The following is an 18,261-nucleotide window of genomic DNA, read 5'->3' as shown; positions in this document are numbered from 1 at the left end:
TTTGGAGAATTGTTAAATATGTAAAGGTCCATTAGGAAAGAACAGGAAACCAATAAATTTCTCAGTACTATATCAATATTGCACTGAATAGAAATAAGTTGGGTTGCATGCAATGACATCGGAAAAGAGTAGACATACCTTCAGGTTTCCTCTTTTCACGTGTTATTGCTACTTTGATCATAGGCAGCTTCTGATTGGCCTTCCTGACTTTATTGTTAACAGCACCATCTGAAGAAAAAGCTCCAACACCACCAGGATTACGACTATCATACTGAAAACATATGTTGAACACTAGGCATTTTGCTTCGAAACTGATTCTTCTGATAGTTGGTAAAGTTCCTTAAATAACCAGCCAGCCAACCAGGTGCAAAGCATTGTAAACTGAGACAAAATTTGCGAAATCGGTGTAATCCACCATTCCTTCAAAGGGGAGCTTAATATTTTCACTGGCAATGGAAAAATTATTCTGTACGGAGTTCAGACTCCAATGAAAATGTGTCATGTCCGGTACCGAGCTAGGTACCGAGCCTCGGTACCTAAGCTTAAACCAGACGGTTCTCCCGTCCGATGTCTGCACAAAATAATTTCTCCTGGCAATAACAGGTATACATATGCTTAAAACAGCATAGAAAAGGCAATAAGAGGGTGGCATGTCTCCCGCTGGATGTAAACAGAACTCTGAACTCTGTATTTCGTTAATGAATTGTTCCCTGTCTGTAATTTGGAAAGCATTCCTCCACAACAAGATCATGCTCATTTAGCAGAACATCCCATAATTTTTCACGAAACAATCTACCCTGGGAAAAACATGTCAAAGATAAATGCATCGCATGGGAAAATATTAAATACATTGGTGAGTGGAGTAATAAAGACGACAACAACAACATCAAGCCTTTGTCCCACTACGTAGGGTCGGCTATATAAATCCTTTTTCGCCATTGTGCCCTGTTAAAAGTCAAATTCTCATTTAAATCTAAGAAAGAAATATCATTTCTAATATTTTATAACCAAGTCTTTTTAGGTTTATCTCTACCTTTCTTAACATAAGACAAATCTAATACCTCAACTTTCTGTTAGACCGGTCCATTGGGCCGATCCAGCCGGTCCACATGGGACCGGCTCAGGCGGAGAATAGGCAAAGAATTTGCCTGTTGCGTAGGCCGATCGGGCCGCCAAAGCTTAGGGGACCATTTTGGAAGGTTTTTTTGAGGAAATTGGGAGGGAAATTTGAATGTAGGGATTGTTTAGGGATTTCCTTTTGATTTGTAGCATTAAATAGTTTGTTTTCCTAGGGTTAGGGTATCTTGAATTTGGTTGAAATTTGAGATCTCCTAGATTTAGGTTTTTCTTTGGGCTCTAGCGGCGTCTAGAGATTTGGGAGAGATTGATCCTCTTCTCGAATAGATGATCAATTGTATCTTGCTATTTTCCATTTTCCTTTCTTCAAATAATACAAATATCTACTGTTTTTGTGGTTTTGTGCGGATTTTTGTGAAGAATTCTCGCTGTTTTCTGAAGATTGATAGGAAATACTTGAGATCTACAAGTGCTTTCTAAAACTTTCCTAACTGGGTCATCGGAAAAAGAATTCATGTCGTGATTATTCGACAAGTTCTACACTGACTATCGACTACCTAAAGAAAGCTACATTTTTATTTCTTTTCTTTTTAGAAACTAATCAAGCGATTGGAAAGCTATTAAATCAGAATTATGAAGAAGCATTTCATCACATGTTATTACTGTTGGCAATTCTCCAACAACGTGGAGCAGATAACATAGAAAGATACCTAAGCCTGACAAACAGCAGTCAACGATAACATGCCAGGAAATAGGGGTCATAATCATCATTAGCCTTAATTTTATTCTCTCATATGAGTGTTGAATGAGGTGCTAAGAGGGCTAAACCTTTTATTCTCAAATAATTTTAGCAACTTCTATCAAATGATACATTAGGCCAATCTCTTCTCCTCCCCACTTATTCTACACTAATTTTATCCACCCATTAAATAAGTGCATTTTTTACCCTCAATTGTACATATGCATGTCCTCCAAGTCTATTGTGAACTACCTTATTTCAATACATACCACTCAACCATCCCATTAATGTACCCCCATTCCATATTTACTCATTTTTATTTTTAGCAACCATCTTAACATTCATATTTATATTGGACCCAACTTTGCCATCAATGCCTTCTTAAGACTCAACACCTTGGACCCATACAATATAGCTATCCTATTCATACAATATAGCTATCCTATTCATACTTTCATAATATTTACCTTTTGAACTCGAAGACATCCTCGTCACATAATACTTCTTCATTTTAACTATACCATCTTAACTCTAAAACTTATATTCTCATCTAGAATTCCTTTCTTCTATAAAATAGATTCACAATACTTAAACCTACCACATATATGTATCATTTTGCCTTTTGTATAATAAAAAGCATGAAAACCTTTAAAAAAGTAAGGGTTTTAAAAAATGGTGTTCATTGGGCATATATTTCATGTGTATTAATTCATAGCTTTCGTTTCCATGGTCATTTCAAATTTTCAATAAAACATGCTTCTGATATCGACTACAATAAGAACGGAATCCATTGGATAAAAAGTTCTCGAGATCTAACTCATTATTACAAGGTTTCAACTTGGCCCATTTTTCAATCAGCACATACGAAATTATTTATCACTACTCACAGCACTTCCTATTTCCATCAGGTATTGCTGCAGTTTACTACTCCCTATCTTGAAGTGTATGCCCCCCTTGCAGTCCACCCAAAAAGAAAGGTTAACTTGGAAAGCTGATCATATATATACATATATATATATATATATATATATAGATTGTGTGCGTGGTGAGGGGAAGCAATTGCAAATGAACATACTTTACAGGAGCAATGATGTAGGTAACGGTAAAACATGATTTGTGACAAGCAATGGTTAAATAACAAAAAGAATCCATGGTAACATAATCTAAAAATGCATTCCTCTCCCTGTTAACCCCTTAGCACTCGTGACCTACCCAACTACACACTCTAAAAAATCTCAAATGACTCCCTAAGTTATAAAGAAGGATTAAAGGGATCATTTCCTAAGAAAATAAACATACAAAAACATTCCCAAACTAAACAAAGGATATCAACAACAACAAACAACTACTACATCAAGTCTTTATCCACTACATGGGGTCGGCAACATGAATCCTTTTTCTCCATTTTGTCCTGTTAAGAGTCAAATTTTTATTTAAATTTAATAAAGAAAGGCCATCTCTAATATTTTCTAACCAAGTCTTTTTAGATCTACATCTACCTTTCTTAACATAAGTCAAATCTAATGCATCTACTTTCCTAACCGGGTCATCGAAAGGCCGACCAAACTATCTAAGGTGACTCTCTTATCTTTTATTGGAGCTACTTTAACCTTTTCATGTATATGCTTATTTCCTGAAATAAAATATTTTTCTCATTATTAATTAGTTATCTTCAAATCAACATATGAATAGCCAATCATTATTAAGACAGAGATAATACAACACTTAGAAGAAGGGCTATATGAAAGGACTAAAATTAAGTAGAAACTTCAGTGCTTCTTCCAACCTACGGATTAATTTATTTAACAGTGCAAAACGCATTAACTGTGATTAAAAACTTTCATGATTTGAAGTTTGAACTACTAATATTTAATCATATAAGTACAAACAAACTATAAATAATTTATATTTGTTGTTATCAGCAAATTTCAATACATAAAATTCCTGCGTAGTATGATGCCACCAAATTACATATTAATTATAGTATCATATCGAATTGCTTACCATTTTTTTTTTTTTTTTTTGGAAAATTAAAAAGCATGAAAAATATATTTTGTGTGTGTGAGGTGGTTTAATTGATAAAAATTAAAAAATTTGTTGTTAATGTTTTGATATAAAATTTTATCTACATCTAATTTATACTTCAATGCTTAACACTCTCCACAAATACAGATACATTCTTCAAAAATATTTCTTAAAATAATCTAGTATAATCATTTAAAAAAATAAAATATTAAATTAATTTATTTTCATGTTATCTCTCAATTCCTTCACTGTTATTAAAACCATCAGACAAACCCAAGACAATATGCTTGACCAATATTTGAGGCACTAAGCACCAACTAACATTGATGAGAAATTACCTATAGAAGTCAATGTGTTTGCCTGAACCAATGTCAATTTTGTAGATTGTATATCGTGCTTCACCTGAAAATAAAATATACTAGGCAACTCTGAAATCATTAACAAAGAAATAGACGCGTGAGAGAGAAATTCTCCGAAAAGAAAAATTAAATGCCTAATAATTTTCTTCGTACACATAGTAACAATAACAATTGTTGTGACACATACCGGATAGTATTGACACGGTAGATAGTTTTGTCATAAGGACAGGTGAAGCATGAAAAAATTTGATTATGATGTCCTGAACAAGAATTTGCATAACCATTACAGAAAATATAGAATATGTAAAGAAAAAGTTGAGACATTTGCAAGGAAATATAAGAAAAAAAATCGTATTTAAAAAATATGAATTCAATATCTTAAATCTTAATATAGATATAACACATTTTTAAGGAACCTTCCTCGACCAATCAGCTTGGGTGGATTACCTTCACCATTCTACTAAATTTGCTAACTCCAAGCAAACAAACAAGCTAATAAATTGTAAATTAATCAAAATATAAAGAAAATATATCAAAACTAGTGGCACCTTGAGAACATTCATACTTAAATCTGAAACTCGTTTTGCCATTCAAATTTTGAACAATTATCTGCATAATCTTTAGAAAATTATTAAATATGTAAAGGTGCATTAAGAAATAGCAGGAAACAATAATTTTCACATTTCAATATCAAGATTGCACTGAATAGAAATAACTAGACAACCTGCAAAGCAGCCAGCCGAAATCAATCAGACAGCAGCACATTCACTGCCGGTTCAGCAGAACATAGCAACCTGCAGTCCAGAATTTCAGAAAGCCGCCGGTCCACAAAAACATTAAACTGATCCTGCAGTTTTTAATCAAACAGAGAGCTTGAACCAGGTCGAATCAGCTTGATTTTATTAATTTTAAACGTGTAATGCCCCAGCAGGTCTAAACCTGAAATTGAACCGATTAAACCTGTTCATGAAAGGCTTTAAATAGCCCAAGACTGCGGTAATCATGGGAAGGGAATAAAATTTTCTGCACTTTTTTTTTTACTTCTCTTGTCTTTGGAGTTTGCACCTACTCAAAAAGTGTCTTCTGGTTCCAAGAAGCAAATCAGTTACATACAATGACATCGAAGAGGAATTGATACACCATCAGGTTTCCTCTTTTCACGTATTATTGCTTCTTTGATCATTGGCAGCTTCTGATAGACCTTCCTCCATATATTGTTAACAGCACCATCTGAAGAAACGGGTCCAATACCACCAGGACTACCATTATCATACTCAAAGATATGTTGCACACTAGAAATGTTCCTTCGAAAACCATCCTTTTGATATTTCGAAAAGTTCCTTAAATAACCAGCTAGCCAACCAGGCTGCAAAGCATTATTAACTGAAACAAAAATTGCAAAATTAGAGTAATCCACCATTCCTTCAAACGGGAGCTCAATATTGTCACTAACAATAACCGGTATACAGAGGCTTAAAATAGCATCGAAAAGACGACAAGAGGTTGGCGTGTCTCCTGCTGGATGTAAACAGAACTCTGAGCTCCGCATTCCTTTTATTGATTGTTCCCGGCCTGTGGCATTTGGAAAACCTTCCTCCATAACTACATCACGCTCATTAAGCAGAACATCCCATAATTTCTCACGAACCAATCCACCCTGGGAAAAAAAAAAGGGTCAGACATATATGCATCGCATGGGAAACTATTTAATACATTGGAGAGGAAAGTAATAAAGAGAGGTTTTTTTTTTCATTTCAGAAACTAATCAACCGATTGGAAAGCAATTAAATCAGAAGCATGAAGAATCATCTCATTAGGGCATCTCCAACCGAGAACTCTATTTTTCACGCCAAAATACCGCAAAAAGCAAAAATGGCGTGGTGCTGCTCCAATCCAACGCCATTTTTTTGCTTCTGCGCCAAGGTAACGGCCCTTCTCCTTTCCCGCATTTTTCCGGTTGACAGAGAAAAATGGCGTGGGTGAACAGTGCAACGCCAGTTCACCCGCAAGCAAATGGAGGATTTTTTGGCGTTCGGCTGGAGCGAAGGAATGACGTCAAACGCTCGTTTGGCGTTCGGTTGGAGATGCCCTTACATGTTATTTGCTGTCGGCATTTCACCAACAACGTGGAGTAGATAGCATAGAAATTTATCTAAGCATAACAAGCAACAGTCAATGATAACATGCAAAAAAGAAATAGTTTATTCACATGAGTGTTGAATGAGGTGCTAAACCTGTTATTCACGCATAATTTTAACAACTTCTATTGGGTCAATCTCTTTTCATCAATGTTATTCTACACTAATTTTATCCACCCATCAAATGAGTGTGTTTTCTACCCTCAGTTGTACATGTTATGGCATCCAAGTCTATTGTCATAAACCATATTTTCAATGCATACCACTCAACCATCCCATTAACGTAATCATTCCTTATTTACCCATTATATTTTTTAGCGCACAAACCCAACTTTTCTATCAATAACTTTTATGATCCAACACTTCAGATCCATGAAAAATAACAATCCCAATCACAATTTTCTAATATTTACCTTCTAAACTTGATGACATTCTCCTATCACATAATACTTGTCTATTTTAACCATGCAATCTTAACTCTAAAACTTATATTCAAATCCATAACTCTATTCTTCTATTAAAAAGATCACAATACTTAAACCTACCATACATATGCATCACTTTATCCTTGGTATAATAAAAAGCATGATAAAATCTTTTATAGAACAAGGTTTAGTGATGCAAGCATGGCTTAGTCTAATATTTCTAGAATTCCTATTCACTTGATTGTAGAAGGCCATGCCAAAAATGTTAAATATGTATTAATATCCAATAAATATGGCATTGTTTATTGATGATGTAACCATAAGTGTTCAAATCTGTCATACACAAAGAAATGATTGCAAATGCAGCGAGCAAACAATGGCATGCCCTAATGTAAAAGAGAACAATAACACCAAGTCTCCAAGTTGAAGTAATCCTTCATTTATTGAAGTATTAAAAAGAACGATATGCCAACATAGTATAAAAGAAAAAATACCAACCCGATGCCTGTGCTTGGCCCCTTTAAAATAAAGAAGAATACTACGAGGTTGATCTTCAAGGGAGTGCAATCTCGGGAGGAGATGAGCGTAAGGAACAATTACATCCTTGAGCAATGACACTTGGGTGTGCTGTATCATATGCGAAGTGTTACTCTGTGAGTTCTTCGCATCGAGCTTGTACCAGCCACCAAAATCAACAGTTAGAAGCACAGCTGGAGAAATCTCTGCTCTAACATGCCACATTGCCACTGGGTCTGTCAAAGAATGTTTCAAGTTTTTAAATAATCTAGCAATCTAGAAGCTAATAGATAAGCTGATAAATAAATCGTCAGACCCGAAAAAAAAGGGAAAAATACAAGATCAATTGATCAAACACCAAGAAATATGTTAAAGAAAACAAGGACAGAGACAAAATGATAAGCAGGGGGAATCAACTTCAATCATCCGAAGTAAGCTAACAGATTTATGCTAAATAACCCCAAATTTCTGAATAAAGGGAACATCTCAAATTAAACCAGCAAGATGAAACAGACAAATACCTGTGAGAACGAACACGTGATCCCGACCACCGGATCTTTTCCATGCATCAGAGCTCCTAATCCGATCGACAACATCCCTCTGCCTCTTATAATCCCCATTCCCTTCCTTCTTGAGAAATCCGCCCTTCCTCCCCCACCCGAGCTCCATCTCCGCACTCAGCGTCGCGAAGAAAGGCACGAATACCACATCAGCATTTCTCCAATCGTACACCCGCTCGACAACTGATGAAACCGCCCTCGATCTAGCCGGCGTCTCGAGATCGCCGAGCAGCCAATACTCCGCGCTGTACTGCTTGATCAGCGGGTTCTCCGGATAGGGCAGTGGGCCATTGCGGCGAGAGGCGACGAGAGAAGCGCGTAGTTCTGCATCAGGGTCGGCGTTGATCCGGGAGTCTGGCATTGAGAGGGACCAGTACTGTTCGAGAAGGCCGTAGTTGAGGGATCTGGGAAGGTCGGCAACATAGATTTTGAGGCGAGGGCGGATTTGGTTGCTAGAGCTTGGGGTAGATGAAGAGGACAAAGAAAGAGGGTAGGGCGTGGTTTTGGAGAGGACGATGAGAAGAGTGAAGAGAGAGATGAAGGAGAACAAGAGGAGGAGAGGGAAGGAGCTCTTCATTGCTTCCTTCCACCCGTCTCCTTCCTTCCTTCCAAATGCATGTTTGCCCAACATTCAGACTAGTTTTGCGCCTGAGTCACCGGGCTCAGCCTGTGCGCTGAATTCCCAAGTCTAATTAAAAAAATAAATCAAATTTTTTTTAATATATACACCTCATCTTAATCTAATGATTGAGATCTAGGACTATCAATAATGAATATGACTTAATTAATCTAAATGTTAAAAAAAAATTCTTTTAGATTATATTTGTGATAGCTTTTTAGGTATTTTATTCAGACAAAAATCAATTTTTATTCAACTAATGTTTTTTTTGTTATTTTTTTAATATTTTTCAAAAAAATTTATGATGAAAAGTTGGTTTAAGCTATTATAGCAGCGAAGTTATTTTCTGTTGTTGTAATAAACTTTATAAAATACAACGACTCAAATAGACCATTAGTCTAATTTATGGGTGTCAATATTTTACAAGACATTTTCGAGTTAGGATCAACCTTTTTGTCAAACGGTTTAGGTTTTGGTTCAACAAATCGATTCGTTTCAAAACCCGGGTGGGATTTGAGTTGACTCGGAAACCTGAAAATGACTTGTGACCCAAAGCCTGCTATAAACAGTAAACAAAAACCTATGACGTCTCTCCCACAGTTGCGAACTCGCGGTTTAACTTGAACTTATGCAGTCGTGATTCAACACGTCCCACCGCCGGCGCTCGATTCAAAGTCCAAACCCCAACCTTATTTTCCTCGTCGATCAAGACTTCTGGCTCCCAACGCTGCCATGCTCTCCCTCTTCCTTCTTCTAACGCTTCGCCATCGCCTCTCCCTCCTAAAGACACCGACGGGTTGGTGGGTCGTGCCGGGTTGACCCGGTTCCAAAGTGGGTTAGGTTCAGGTCCGAGAAAGTGACCCGTTTGAAAAATGATTCAGGTTTAGGTCTGATCATCTTGTGTCAGATCAATTCCGAGTTGAATATGAACCCGTCCCGTGACGTGGTTTTGACAGTCCTAGTCTACTTCTATCTTTTTTTAACATAAGTTGAATCTAATACATCTACTCTCCTAACAACTCAGTGTTTATGAATATAAAATTTTGACTTATTTGCTTAACCAGTTGAATTGAACAATGCTTGACCTCACTCAAATTCGATTCATTTGCATCATTATAGTATGATGAAGAGATCAAGAGCATGATGATACAATCACAAAAAAGAACACAAAGATTTAAAATGATTCAATTTATATAGTGATGTACACTATGAATTTACATTCGCTCAAAGAATTAATCAGATTGAAATATAGCTTATTAATGTGTCAATCAACACAAGAAATAAAAAAATTGAGTCTCAAGAGATGATGCATGTCTTAGAGTGGAAGATTCTCTAGACATAATAGAAGCTTAATGCGTGGATGACCAAGATGGCATAGGCGATATGAAAATTTAAAAGATAATGAGAAAATTGTTATAAACAAATAAAATCTCACTGTTAATTCAAAATAATTAACTTGTCATGAGATTTCATCCCAATAAAATCAACATATAAATTAATATTTTTGCAAATAAATAAAGAAAAAAAATTATAATTCATGTAATGGTTAAATTACCAAAAATAAATTTCTCTAAGGCTATATATTTTATTATGAACTTGTTTAAGACATTATATTAAATAAATATTGGTATATTTGAAATATCAAAATCCATTGTCGTCTAGTCCGGTTAGGATATCTGGCTTTCACCCAGACGACCCGGGTTCAAATCCCGGCAATGGAATCTGTTTTTATTTTTTTATTTTTGTTACGTTTGGCTATCCCGGCTGTCAATGCTGTTTCCTTCTTTAGCTTATTAATCTTTTATTTATTTGACATGTGATTATGGGTTATTTATTTTGGATATATTTAAGTTTATTTATATGCATTTAAAATTATAGAATTTATTTGAGAACATGTAAATCAAATTTAATTATTTTTATATTTAATTATCTAAGTATCTCCTGCTAATTTACTTTTAAAAAATGACATAAATTATAATTTTGATTTGGGTGAGATTAAATGGGAAAAAAGTTGTTGCAGAAACTGCCATAGAAATTTTTTTTTTTAATTTTCATATTACTTTGTAAAACTGTCTTTAAAAAAAAAATTAAAGCTGTTGAAAAAAATAAATTTTGTTAATATTTTCTCATTATTTTTAAAACTTTTTTGTGATAAACGTTTGATTTTGAAGCTGGTATTATAAATTTACTTTTCTCACAACTTCTCAATTAATTTTATAAAATACTATAATCATTTCAAACAGATCCTAAGTGTTCAAGAAGTGTCTGAGAGTTATTTATATAATGTTAGAATTTTTTAAAATGTTCGAAATTACATTTCTCACTTATGGTCTGTATTACTTGAGATTAAAAAAAAAATCAAACTGAATTAATTTTATTTGATTAATTTAATTTGGTTTTGTAATTGTTGAGATTTTTATTTTTATAAAATTGATTAAATAAAAATTGAAATATTTCAAATATAAAGCTTATAAAAACTAATGCATATAAATAAGCAAGTGATAGGAAAATTAACAAAAAAACTATTTATTTTACTATAAATTTTAGCAAAATGTAATCATCTTATAATGCTATTCAAGCTAAAGATGATTAGGTTCATTATTAGAGTTGATTATATTTTTAGAATTAATTACAATCATTAGAAATTAACCGTTAGTACATTGAACCCTCTCTTCTACAATAGGAGCCAAGGCTCATTTGGAGCGACTTTTTACTGTTTTTTAAATTTTAATTTAGTACTAAAAAATTGTTTTAAGAATCATTAAGAAAATCGTTTCAAATGAAGCCTGGCTATAGCATTGCAACTAATAAATGTCTTCAAATAGAACTTCTATAGCAAGAAAAAAAGAGGAAAAAAACTTTGAGGGTCTACATTGTAGAAGCATCTTCATTCTTCTTATGAGTTGGCAATGAGGGATATTGTGCTTCATTTGTTAACCTAACATGGAAGAAAATAAGCTAAAGCTTTAACAAAGGAAAAAATATGAAACTAATTCAATGAGAAAAGAATATATTTTAACAGAAAGTCAAGATGCTTATAATGAGATAAGTTGATGCCACCTCAACCGACCTCTTTGAACAAGAATAGATTCTCACAACTCTTCAATGGATTCAGTCTAGTGCAAGGGCGGAACCCCACTGGGATCAGGGGGGCAATTGGCCCCCTCAAAAATTTTTTTAAAAAAATGTTAATATGATTTTTTAGATAATTTATCTAGCTTTATTTATTTTTTAGTCTTTATTATAAAGGTTTTTAGGCAATCCCCCCCCTAAACATTTTAAATTATTATGATCTTTAGGTAATTGCCCCCAACAAATAGTAAAGAGAATTCATTATTGAATTCCAAAAATACCATTCAAACCAAAATATGTTCCGGGAGCACTGCCCCCTTGGACCCCCGACTTATATGCCTTATAAGTCCCCCCCAGAAAAATTAGGGCTGGTTCCGCCCTGGTCTAGTGATTACATAATTTTTTTTTTTCATTGACTTCGGTGTGGTTCAGGATAACTTTTGGCCACTGCTTTCAAAAAAAATTTTGTGCCAGAAAGTTGCTTTAGAAAACAGTAAAAAAAATGTCACAACCAAAACTTTAATTTCTAGCTACATTTTGCAAGTTACTGCTCATCATTGTCAATAGCAATAATAATAATTATTATTATTACTATAATATACAAAAATATTCCTAATACTGTTCAGGAATACAATTTAGAAAGATTAAGATCTCCTTTACAGATATATTCCCTACAATTCTCCAAACTTTTCACTTTTGTATTCCCTTCTCCCTTCAAACACTATAAAGGTAGAAGAGATGAAGCATCCTCCATAGCCATAACTCTCAGCAGATCACTTCTCCATTCTACTACGGCTTTCGTCTTGCAAGACACAACAGGTGGTAGCTATGACAAGCCGTCACTCTCACCACAAGGGAGAAGATATCTTCCACTTGGTCAAATATGACAGGGTAATAAAAACTAGAGGCCTTCATGAATCAACGATAGATGAATAGTAATTTGATTGAAAATGCTACATTTATGTAAATCATAATCAGTTTATGCTCAGTTTATCAGATTGTTTGTATGATTTTAGTTTGTTTATTTTGTATCTCATTATAGGAAAGTCGTGTATTCCTGGCGGAAAATTATGACGGCATATTTCAAAATTTTCCAGCAGATTTCCGACGAAAGCATCTTCGACAGTAAATTACGAATAAATTATATTTTTCAGAGATTTTTAGACTGTCAGAAAATCCATCAGAAACATATCCGCCGGAAAATCTGCTTGAAACTTTGTCGGAAATATTTCTAAATAATCCGCCAGAAATCCGTCGGAAATTCTGCTAGTAATGGACGATTTTCCTGTAGTGTCTGTGCTTGATGATAAGATGCAGATTAATACTTTTACTCATTTTAAGTATGAAAATCATCATGTTGCAAGACAGTCAAATGAGATCTAAAAGACACAAATGGGAGAGTTCAGTTTCTTCATAAGCAAGAAGCTTAAACAAACATTTTTTGACATCTCCATGTTTGCATGATTAGGAAAATGATACATGGAGAATAAAACCTCGGGCGCTTGAAATCATTTGGGGTGGAGATCCAAGATACTGGAATTTGTCTGCAGGAGAGTAAGTATTCATCATCTTCCTAATGCTCTCCCTCTTACATAACCATTTTGTTATTTTTTAAATGTTTATAACAAAATGTGCAGAGGCCCTGCTGAACTTTTGCAAGTCAGCTGGCTGGAAGTTACGGGGAAAATTAATCTCAGTAGGTTCTTAAAGAAAGGAAAAGAGTACATGGTGAAGTTCCGTGTGGAGTTAAGGCCAGATAACTTTGGCTGGGGAAATTGTCCTGTCTATTTTATGGTTAAAGTAGGAGAACAGACGCGCTTATGGAAGAAAGCTTATTTGAAATTAAAGAGCTATGGCCAAGTTTTCGACGTTCCAATCAATCAGAATCTTACTTTCAGAGTACCTGAGAGTTGCAGCTCTGAAGAAAAGCTCATGTTTGGAATGTATGAGATCTGGAAGGGAAGGTGGAAGGGAGGACTTGTCATTCATGAAGTGATCATTGCACCCCTTCTTTATGTTTAAATTTTATTGATGTTAATTTAAATAAAGGGATTCTCCTCTCAATGTTCTTTTGTAGTTTTCAACTTTTTTTTTTTTTTAATAAGGACTGGTCATCTGTGTTGTGTTGATAATATTAATTGATATATACTGATCTGTTGTGGAATAATGTTTTGAAGAGATAGTGATGTTGTAGGAAGGGATCTTGGTTCACTTGTATGTGATGGATGATGCATTTCTATATGAAGATCAGGGTTTATAATGAAATATATATTTAGTTTGTTTTGATGTGCACATGTAATTTTTTTTTACAAATATCATAAAAGTTTACATTTTTATTTCATTAATCTGATTAATAGTACTGATACGTCATCAAGAAATTATCTTGATCGGGCACGAATCTCGGCGCAAAAATCAAGTTGGAAACTTCAAAAATTAAATTCGGAAGCACCTGAACTCCAATTTCAGCGAGCTTATAGTCAAACTGAGCGTCTCAGAAATACGAACCCAACGACACCAAATTCAACTCAATTCGAGTCCAAGTGAGCCCAAATCAAGCGCCCGAAGTGCTGTTGGAAAGCTCATACCACAATTTGAGTTACCAAACGGTCTCCGATTTTAACGAGCTTATACTCGAATCAAGCGGCTCGACGAGACGAATCCAACGAGCCCAAGATCGCCGAATTCCGACATCACTAAGACCTTCAAATGTCCAACGAACGGTGCACGATCAAAGGATTCAACATCAACCGTCCATTCGACCACTCCCTATTTGACCATGATCTCACACCTATTTACGAGCTATGCCACTCCAGAAAAACTATAAATAGAGCCCTCATTCTTCACAAAGGGGGACCGAAGCAAGAAGAAGCAAGAGAGAGAAGAAGAAAAGAAGAAGAGAAGAGGGGGGAGAATCAACTCCTCCTCGGCTACCGCCGGAGTTCTTCCCGCCGCCTGAATACGCCAGAATTCTACCGGATATTCGGGAAACGTCGGAATTCTGCCCAACTTTCACGGGATGCTGAAATTCTTTCCAATTAATGACAGAGTTCCCTCCTGACACCGAGACTTCGCCCAAGTGATTCCGGAATTCTCCTCGGCCACCAACAGACGTCGGACTTCTACCCGACGTCGGACCTTCACTCTTCGCCAAGTTTCTACGTGATGCCGGACTTCTACCGGTTATCGGATTTTCGCTGGACGTATATCCGAAGATGGATTTCTTTCTATTGTTGGACTTCTACCTGACGCCGTTCTTCTGACCTTCATCGTCAAACACAGTCCTTCCAACCTCCGTCGCAAAACAACGGTCCTTCTGACATCCGTCGCTAGCCGACTACGATCCTCCTAACTTATGTCGCCCGCTGACTACAATCCTTCTGACATACGTCGCCCACCGACAACAGCCCTTCCGATCTCCGTCGCCCACCGACTACGGTCCTCCTGACTTACGTCGCCTGCAGACTACGGTCCTTCCGACCTACATCGCCAGACAACGGTCGTCCAGACCCCAGGTCTCCTGCAGATTACGGTCCTTCAGACCTCCATCACCTACAATGGCTCTTCCAACCAAACAAACATGTCTATGTTGATTTTTATATATATATATATAAGCAAGAGAATATAGCTATAAAGAAAATATCATAAAGGACCAATATCCTCTATAATGTAGATCAACACTATAAATTCTTAATAAATATTAAACAAATACGATGATATTAATATAATAACAAAATGATTTTAATGTTTAACATTTTTCTTCTAAATTGAGAAAAGTCCAATATTGTTATGTAAAATATTATGCACTTGAACTAATTTCCTTAAATTTGAAGTTTACAAAATATGTGGCTTTGAACTAATTTTAATTGAATTCATTTAATATTTCCATTTGAGAAAAAAATCTAATCGCTGATTATTCATATGTAGTTTGGAGTATCATATTTATCTAATTTAGGTTTCGTTTGGGACAACTTTCGTACTGCTTCCTAAAATGACTTTCTAGTATAAAATTTTCTAATTCAAGAATTGTTTGTACTAGAAAGCCGTTTTAGAAAGCAAAAAAAAAGCTGCCCCAAACAAAGCCTTAGTCACTCGACTATACAAAATTAATCCCAAATAATCCCTCAAGTATAAATTGATGGAAATTGAGATATAAAATTGATCCAATTTTAGTTTCTCAACTATATATAGTTAATCCCAGTGGAATTATTTGGGATAACTTTTATATAGCCAACAGACTAAATTGGAGAAATGTGCTCTAGGATTATATTGGTCATATGTGGATAGTCGTAGGACTATTTTAGACATTTTCCTATTTTGATTTCTATCCTAAAACCAAACAGAGCTAAGAACTGTAATCGCCATCAACGAGGAGGTTAACAGGATAACCATAAAAAGAGAGTCATTGGTGATAACTATAACCAATTATACTTCAAACCAAACATATCGACTATCTGAATTTCTTCTTTAATGATTACTACACTCATGCGATAGCTATTAGAAGTTGAGTGGAGTACTTCCGTCCTTGTTTACAATAAAAAATGTTAAGAGGAGCTAACGATGAATTTTATGCCATATACTCATATGGGTGATTGTAGATAGATTGATAAAGTCAGCTTAGTTTTTGCCCATTTAGTTGACTGATTTGATGACAAAGTTAGCCTTATTGTATGTGAATAATATAATAAGGTTGTTGGGTATCCCTCATGTGAGAATTTTAGATAGAGATGGCAAGTTAATGCCAAGCTCGTGGAGAGGCATTCAAGAAAGTGATTTGGGGACTAGAGTGAACTTAGTAACTCTGGTGATTTGGGGACTGGAGTGATTCAAGAAAGTGATTTGTGGAGAGGCATTCAAGATTACTTATTGAAATAAGTAGTATGGATGATGTATTCCATATCTATTTACTAAGAAAGCAAATTTTTTTATAAGAAAAACAAATTTTACATAGTAAGATAGTAATGCAGCTTGACTTGACCTACACAGAAGAAGTTGAGAGAATTATGTCTAATTATATCAAGGAATTGAGGAATAGGATAATATTATATATAAAAGCTAGTGAAAGTACAAATAAAAAAGAGAAGCCACCTTATAAAAAAAAAAAAAAACTATACATGAAGCAAAAGTTTTCTTTCCTATTTTGGATAATGTTGAGGATGATCACATTGTTATAAGCAAGGAAGATTATAATATCCAATAAAACACTACATTGATTATTGCATGTTTAACATCAAGCTGTGCTCAACATGAGTTCAAATAATCATAACATCAAGGAGGTTTTTTTTTTTGATGGAAAGTTTTCCCAACGCTTTTTTTACCAGCGAAAAACTTTTCGCCAGAAATCTTTTAAATCCGCCGGAGACTTAACAATTTTCTGCCAGAAAATTATCAGGTAATACGTGATTTTCCTGTAGTGGTAATAAAATTATTTTTTATATTTTATATGATAATAATTACTTCCTATGCTTATTATTCTCTTATTTACGATTATCTGGCGCATGAATAATTATAATTGTTGGTTTATTATAACTAATAAGAATATCCCAAATAAGTATTAGAAACCCACATGTAGTCTACAAATAAGGCTTCTTTTTTGCTCAATTAGCGTGCTTTTCTTAATAATAACAATAGTTCAAGATAATTTCTTCCTTCTGATGATAATTGTTACTTGCTACAATAAGAAAATCTCTAAACCACAGTGAAAGATATTTTATTCTATGGGTTCATAAAACTTTTCGTACTCGCAACAATCAGCATACTTCAATATACATAATTCAAAAGGAAAACTAAATAAGAAATTACATGTCGGTGACTAACATTGCCATCAACTCTTCCTTTCCCATTATATGCATTTAACTTTGCTTTGTCCTACACCAGCAAGACCTGAAGGAATAAAGGATGCCTTCCAAAAAGCAAAGGAAGGTTAGCCCAGCCATCTCTTTTCCAACGAAGAGATGCTCCACAATGAAAAGAAAATGAGAAATAAAGAACATTAAGTGGCCATTTGATATCATTTTCTATTTTTGTCGCTGACTAAATTTGTCCTACTTTTGATTCTTTTCTTTTTTAATGCTTTCAAAAACCCAAATAATATTCTGATTTTTAGAAATATTTTAGGAGTATGTTCTGTGAAATATTTCATAGATAAAATTGATCATTTTTATTTTTATGAGTCCTGATCTCGTAGTTAAATGGTGTCTATCTCCTACAATTATGAACTTGGTAAATATAGAAAAATCTAAACAATCGTAGATCTACGAGGAATTATCTCTAAATCACATAAAACTTTTATGTTTCATGAAATCTTCTTGTAAGTTTATTAATATATTTTTTTTTATTTTTCTCAACATTCTATGTTTTATGGAGCAGAATGTTGGTCATTAAAAGAGAAGCATAATATTAAGTTAAGTGTTGCTGAGATGAGGATGCTTAGGTGGATGAGTGGATTTACTCTTAGAGATAGGATATGAAACAAGCATATCCATGAAAAGGTTGGAGTAGTTCTAGTGAAAGATAAGATTAGAGATCTAGAGTCGCCTTAGATGGTTTGGTCATATAAAATGGCGGCCTTTTGATGACCCTGTTAGGAGAGTATATGCATTAGATTTGGCCTATGTTAAAAAACATAGAGGTAAACCTAAAAAGACTTGATTATAAATATTAGAAATAATTTTTCTTTATTATATTTAAACGAAAATTTTTTAACATGATACAATGGAGAAAAATGATTCATC

General features: G+C 34.6%; 2 protein-coding genes and 1 non-coding gene across 4 annotated transcripts; 2 read left to right on the top strand and 1 right to left on the bottom strand.

Moving 5' to 3' along the window:
• Positions 1–884: 884 nt before the first annotated feature.
• LOC110106438 (probable arabinosyltransferase ARAD1) lies at positions 885–8,500 on the bottom strand. Of its 2 annotated transcripts, XR_003702001.1 has the most exons (4): positions 7,801–8,500; positions 7,262–7,515; positions 4,925–5,857; positions 885–945 (listed from the first exon to the last, which is right to left on the bottom strand). XR_003702001.1 is itself a non-coding variant. In XM_028698499.1 (3 exons), exons 1-3 carry the CDS (start codon positions 8,468–8,470, stop codon positions 5,306–5,308), a joined length of 1,476 nt encoding a protein of 491 aa, XP_028554332.1. In that variant the 5' UTR covers positions 8,471–8,500; the 3' UTR covers positions 4,763–5,305. The 2 variants fall into 2 exon arrangements, 1 of the variants encoding a protein (XP_028554332.1); XM_028698499.1 differs by lacking the exon at positions 885–945 and having other exon boundaries at positions 4,763–5,857.
• Positions 8,501–10,105: 1,605 nt separating this feature from the next.
• TRNAE-UUC lies at positions 10,106–10,179 on the top strand. The gene has a single exon. It is a non-coding gene; the product is annotated as a tRNA-Glu (tRNA).
• Positions 10,180–12,299: 2,120 nt separating this feature from the next.
• Positions 12,300–13,809, top strand: LOC110106439 (protein PHLOEM PROTEIN 2-LIKE A9-like). The gene is made up of 3 exons (XM_020836355.2): positions 12,300–12,421; positions 12,999–13,084; positions 13,168–13,809. Exons 1-3 carry the CDS (start codon positions 12,359–12,361, stop codon positions 13,550–13,552), a joined length of 534 nt encoding a protein of 177 aa, XP_020692014.1. The 5' UTR covers positions 12,300–12,358; the 3' UTR covers positions 13,553–13,809.
• The last annotated feature ends 4,452 nt before the right edge of the window (positions 13,810–18,261 follow it).

The sequence above is a fragment of the Dendrobium catenatum genome, unplaced genomic scaffold (assembly GCF_001605985.2).
Source record: "Dendrobium catenatum unplaced genomic scaffold, ASM160598v2 fragScaff_scaffold_1093, whole genome shotgun sequence".
Taxonomy (NCBI): Eukaryota; Viridiplantae; Streptophyta; class Magnoliopsida; order Asparagales; family Orchidaceae; genus Dendrobium; species Dendrobium catenatum.
This window is presented reverse-complemented; position numbering and strand designations above follow the sequence as displayed.

Coding starts and splice junctions, on each gene's coding strand:
- LOC110106438 (XM_028698499.1), bottom strand. CDS start 8,470: ATGTTGGGCAAACATGCATTTGGAAGGAAGGAAGGAGACGGGTGGAAG. Junction 7,516..7,800: donor TCACGTGTTCGTTCTCACAG/GTATTTGTCTGT, acceptor ATTCTTTGACAG/ACCCAGTGGCAATGTGGCAT. Junction 5,858..7,261: donor GGGCCAAGCACAGGCATCGG/GTTGGTATTTTT, acceptor TTTTTTTCCCAG/GGTGGATTGGTTCGTGAGAA.
- LOC110106439 (XM_020836355.2), top strand. CDS start 12,359: ATGACAAGCCGTCACTCTCACCACAAGGGAGAAGATATCTTCCACTTG. Junction 12,422..12,998: donor ACTTGGTCAAATATGACAGG/GTAATAAAAACT, acceptor TTGCATGATTAG/GAAAATGATACATGGAGAAT. Junction 13,085..13,167: donor TGGAATTTGTCTGCAGGAGA/GTAAGTATTCAT, acceptor CAAAATGTGCAG/AGGCCCTGCTGAACTTTTGC.